General features: G+C 39.2%; 1 protein-coding gene across 1 annotated transcript in view; it reads right to left on the bottom strand.

The window, feature by feature from the left end:
• Window positions 1-4,686, bottom strand: part of SULT6B1 (sulfotransferase family 6B member 1) — a 16,535-nt gene extending 11,849 nt beyond the window's left edge. The window contains exons 1-2 of the mRNA XM_040224650.1: window positions 4,488-4,686; window positions 2,911-3,023 (exon numbers count right to left, since the gene is read on the bottom strand). Of these exons, the coding sequence (XP_040080584.1) occupies window positions 2,911-3,023; window positions 4,488-4,686 (312 nt within the window). The remainder of the gene's footprint in view (window positions 1-2,910; window positions 3,024-4,487) is intronic.
• Window positions 4,687-5,908: the final 1,222 nt, after the last annotated feature.

Genomic DNA, 5,908 nt, shown 5'->3' on the forward strand with positions numbered 1-5,908 from the left:
GTGTGTGTGTGTGTGTGTGTGTGTGTGAATCACTCCTAGGTTTAGTACCTGAAGAGCAGTCTCAGTCTCTACTATTATTCCTCTTCCACATCCTTCTCTAGATTTTCTTCATGTCTGCTTTCTTGGTGGGGGATGAGGAATGGAGAATCACAAGGAAATACGCAATTGAAAACTTCCTTTCAAACTTCCTTCTTCTGTCCTGCTTTCCATTGCCCAATCTTTTTTTTTTCTGGTCATTTTTTTTTTTTTTTAGAAAAATTTACCTTTTCCCACAGCCATCCCCAAATCATTTTCTTCAAGACAGCTCAAAATCTGCAATCCACTCTTTCATTTAATGTGGATCTTTTCTACATTCAAAGTCATTAACAGAAATGTTCAAGTCTTTCTATAGCTCCTCCAAATTCATTTTTAACATCTAGATCTTTTTTTTTCTTAAACCAGGAAAACTCCATGCAATCAAATATCCTAACAGAACCTGAAAGTGCAGAATCACTTAAATATCTGAGAAATATCTTATGAGAGAAATTCTTGTCAATATAAGGACTTTATGATTGATTCTTTTTGTCTTTGTAATCTACTTCTACTGATAATTTACAAAACGAAGCTCTGTTTAATCAGATAGGGTTAAGGCTTTTATCTCAAAATCAGACCTTTAGTTTATGTTCTGTGGTGGGCTGATGCTTTCAGTGTTTTTTTCCATGCTGGTCATCATTTCAAGCAATGAAATTATATTTAGATGTTGATAGCCAATGGTTCTGTGAAAAATTAACTAGAGACCCCAACTCAAGCAAGGGAGCAAAAACTGACTTAAAATTTTTTAAAATCAATGCTATGGGCCCAAGTGATGATTAGTAGTCATTGTTCTTGATTCCAGTTTTGCAAGTACTTTTACATTCATTCACAATAATCCTCTCAGTTAGATATTGTAACCCCCATTTTAAGGATTAACAAGAGACTTTGAGGTTTTAAGTCCTTTGTGCAAAATCACAGAAATGGCAATTTTCAGATTAAGTGACAGAGTGCCATTCCCACCAAACTGCATGGCCAAAAATCTCTTTAAGACATGTGAGAAATGGTAAAGTTCCTTAAAAGCGTTAGAAAAATATCCAGCGGGAAAATGGAGGTTAATTGTAACAAAACTAGGTAAATGTATAGTTATATGTTCATGAAAATGCATGATATAGCCAACTGTAAGCAGTGTAAGGTCAAAATACAGATATGTCTTAAGAAAAAAATGTATATATTTTAGAAAAATTTTCTGTATAAAGTGAATAACCATTAAATGAAGCTTATCCTCTCACACATTTCCATTTTAAAATAAAAGGCACATTGCATAGAAAATGATCTTTGTATAAGACATATGAAAGTGAAAGTCACTCAGTCGTGTCCAACGCTTCCATGGACTACAGTCCATGGAATTCTCCAGGCCAGAATACTTGAGTGGGTAACCTTTCCCTTCTCCAGGGGATCTTCTCAACCCAGGAATCAAACCCACATCTCCTACGTAGCAGGCGGATTCTTTACCAGCTGAGCCACAGGGGACAATTTAAATGCAAAAAGTGCTTTTAAAAATACTCAGCATTGTTTATAATAGCCAGGACATGGAAACAACCTAGATGTCCATCAGCAGATGAATGGATAAGAAAGCTGTGGTACATATACACAATGGAGTATTACTCAGCCATTAAAAAGAATACATTTGAATCAGTTCTGATGAGATGGATGAAACTGGAGCCAATTATACAGAGTGAAGTAAGCCAGAAAGAAAAACACCAATACAGTATACTAACACATATATATGGAATTTAGAAAGATGGCAATGATGACCCTGTATGCAGGACAGCAAAAAAGACACAGATGCGTATAATGGACTTTTGGACTCAGTGGGAGAGGGAGAGGGTGAGATGACTTGGGAGAATGGTATTGAAACATGTATAATATCATGTAAGAATCGAATTGCCAGTCTATGTCCGATGCAGGATATGGCACGCTTGGGGCTGGTACATGGGGATGACCCAGAGAGATGTTGTGGGGAGGGGGGTTCATGTTTGGGAACGCATGTACACCCGTGGTGGATTCATGTCAATGTATGGCAAAACCAATACAGAATTGTAAAGTAAAATTAAAAAAAAAAAACCAATGAAAATACTCAAAGAGAAAAATAAACATTTCTGATAAATTATAGACATCAAAAGACTTCAAAACCCAAATCCCTGAACACCTCATTTACAATATATTTTTCTGTTACTTTGGCCCAGTCCACGGAAATAAGTTTCCTTCCAACTGGGATCCAACTTTTAAGTTTGTATTTGTCATCCTGGCAAGTGTCTCCATCTCTTTCCAGAAATTTTCCGAACACCCTAAGTGACTTTATTTTTAGTAACTGTGTTCTGTCTGCCTGTTGGGAGTTTCGTTGGTGAGCACTTCTGGTAAGTTTTGCTGGGAATGTGGTTTCCAGTTGGATACAGTCTTCCCTTCCCACATGTGTTTCTGGTGTGTCTAAGTGTGGAGGGGGGCTGGATGGTCCTCTGTCCTGTTTTGTCCAAGCACCAAAATCTTGAGGCAGATCCTTCCTCCCCCTTTTTCTTGTCCTTCCTGGCAGGGAGAACAACATCCTGTCTCACATCCAGACCCTAGTTAGTTACATTGATAAGGTGAGTAATAACGTGATAAGATAATATTAATAACAGGTAGGATGACCTGTTACTACCTTCACACAAACACTAATGATTTAATCGTTTATAAGTAATAGTAATAAGATGATTCTGTAGTAAAATGAGATAATTCCTGAAAAGTGCTGGGATTATATGAATTATTGAGTGTTGTATTTTCTGAACTCAAAACTAAAAATCCCCCAATTTTACTTTCTAGAATAATTTGCTCTAAGTTTCAAGGCTCTTTTGTACCAACCTGATATTTTTCTGGGTCCCCACATTCAAGAACTGGGAATTCTGGGTATTCATACTTTTGTTTAGAATCAGCAAACATTAATTCATTAATGATGTGGAGAATCCAGTTAGAACCTATAAGAAAAATCAGAGGATCGAAGCTCATTAAGGAGTCTTGATATAATAAAAGCATGTTACTTAAACATACATATCATAAAAATGAAAATCTACAATGAGAGAATTCCCTGGCAGTCCACTCATTAGGACTCTGTGCTTCCACTCCCGGGGGCCCAGGTTTGATCGCTGGTCTGGGAACCAAGATCCTGCAAACCAAGTTACAGCCTTAAAAAAAGAAAAAAAAGAAAAGAAAACCTATAACAATTCCCTGATGTGTACCACTGGTTCTTCTGCATTCAGAATAACCTGGGCTGTGGAAAGAAGCAGAGTTTTATGGAAAAGAGCATTTACTTACTTCGGTATAAAAATCAGATTATCTTGTTTCTTAAATTTCTCCTTTAACAAGAGGCAATGCTTTTTTTAAAAAATCTAGAATATCTTCTTTACAGAACAATGTTATACTATAGAAATGGTTGTTTATTGTGTATCATATATTTTACCTTAAATTAATGAATATTTTCTACAGAAATGTGTGATTTTGATTTTTATAAAAATACAGCATCAGTTAAAAAAGAGAATATGAAATGGAGTTGGCTTTAACAAACAGAGATGGAATAACAGTTAAAAATGATCAAAAATAGGACTTTCCTGTGGTCTAGTGGTTGAGACTCCACGCTTCCACTGTGGGGGTGCAGGTATGATCCCTGGTCAGGGAACTAAGATCCTACATGCCACCAAAAAGAAAAAAAAATCAAAAGTAGATTGTATAAAATAAAGTAATTTAGTTTCTTAACATCTTATCCTCCACTGATGAAGGACCACTATAAAGCTGGCTTGAGAAACAGGAGGATTGGTTTTTGATCCTGAAAAATAACCTAGTACATGGAAGGCACAGATGTTTATAGACAAGCCCATGCTTGTCTTCAGCCAAAAGTCAAGATGAACATCTTGGCTACCCTGAGTACTCCATGGAAAGCGGGCCCTGTTTCTGTTTGCTAGCCCCACCATATAGCTCCTTCCGCACTCATCATCCATCTGTTCTTTTCACACAGACCTCCTCCCTCAGACACTGCGTCACGCATGCTCAGTAGTTTCAATCGTGGCTGACTGTGACCCCATGGATTGCAGCCCGCCAGGCTCCTCTGTCCGTGGGATTCTCCAGGCGAGAATACCGGAGTGCGTTGCCAGGCCCTCCTCGAGGGGATCTTTCCAACCTAGGAACTGAACGTGAGTCTCCTGCATCACAGGTGGATTCTTTACCACTGGACCACCGGGGAAGCCCTCAGACACCGGAGTTTCTAAATCTACCAGTTCTAGTTACTGATTTTACAGGCTCCGTTCTGATTCACCATAGCTACCCACCTCTCCAGTTTCTGGCTTCATGTAGAGATGAGATGCCTGCCCTCCTCCCACCTTCTCCTTGCACCTTCCCCACCTACTCACTCTGAAAAAGTGCCCTTGTAGAAAAGCTTTGTTAGTTACCACACTTCGGATAAGATGCTAGAACTATGTCATCGCTTCTGGCTTCAAAGGCGTCCAGGGCTTTGAAAGTCTCTGAGGTGCACATGGTGACTGGGTAAGGAATCCCCTGATAGGTGAAAAGCAAGTGAGACAGTACAGTTTCTTTTGATTTTTCTAAAGCTTCATCAATGTAGTCAATAAATTTGGAATTAGCAGTCATTCTGGCTCCCTGCTAAAGAACTTGCTCTGTGGTTGTCCGGGGCAGTGGCAGCTTTTAATGGGGGTTTTCAGTAGGTGGAATAAAGGGCTCCTCCCATTCACATGAGAAAGAAACACTTAATTCTCACCCACCTCCACCCCTGCTTTTGCATACCTACCTCTGACAAAAGGCACGCCGCAGGTGCAAAACAGGCTGAGGATCGGGGAATATTACCCAATGAGTAGATTATATTACCATTATAGGCAACCCTCCCAAGGAAAGAGTAGATTTTCTTAATAGACAATAATAGATATTGAATGTCTAACACATAATTATTTAATTCAATCAGATATAAAATTTTAATATTAGCAAAACAATTTATGGAGGAAACCTCTCTCCTTGGTTGATAGTTTTACACATACATGTCTATGGTGTGAAGTGAAGTGAAAGTGAAAGTTGCTCAGTCGTGTCCTACTCTCCATGGAATTCTCCAGGCCAGAATACTGGCGTGAGTAGCCTTTCCCTTCTCCAGGGGATCTTCCCAATTCAGGGATCGAATCCAGGTCTCCCACATTGCAGGCAGATTCTTTACCAGCTGAACCACAAGGGAAGCCCAAAAATATTGGAGTGGGTAGCCTATCCCTTCTCCAGTGGATCTTCCTGACCCAGGAATCCAACCAGGTCTTCTGCGTTGCAAGTGGATTCTTTACCAACTGAGCTATCAGGGAAGCCCCCATGGTGTGATGCAGGGTGTAAAATTTTTCCCATCTAGGTTCTTTGCCTGGTCTAATAATTAAATTGATGTAAGACCGATCAACAGGAGAAAAAACGAACAGAATTACGTACTTAATGGGTGTTCCATTATAATACGCAGATTCAAAAGGCCATCGGGTAATTGAAGTTTAAATAACATCCTGTTTATTAACAGGGGTTTAGGAAAGGGGTAGGGGTTTGAGGATACAAAGGGAAGGAAAGCCACTCACAGGAGGGCAGAGGAGATGTTTGGAAAACTAGGGTTGCCCTGTTCTGCAGATGAGTTTTTTGGATAAAAATATATCCTTGGTAACAGGTATCTTCCTGGTACAGCCCTTCTTTCCAATGTAAATTTAGGTAATTAAAGGGGGAGGTAAAGAGCTTTTCCTTAATTGGCTGGGTTTTTTAATTGCCTTTAGTTCAAAATTATCCTCATGCCAACGTGGCATATTGTAAGATGGCAAAACCTGGTCTCCTTCAGTGACAAGGA

Source organism: Oryx dammah, unplaced genomic scaffold (genome assembly GCF_014754425.2).
Source record: "Oryx dammah isolate SB20612 unplaced genomic scaffold, SCBI_Odam_1.1 HiC_scaffold_25, whole genome shotgun sequence".
Classification (NCBI taxonomy): domain Eukaryota; kingdom Metazoa; phylum Chordata; class Mammalia; order Artiodactyla; family Bovidae; genus Oryx; species Oryx dammah.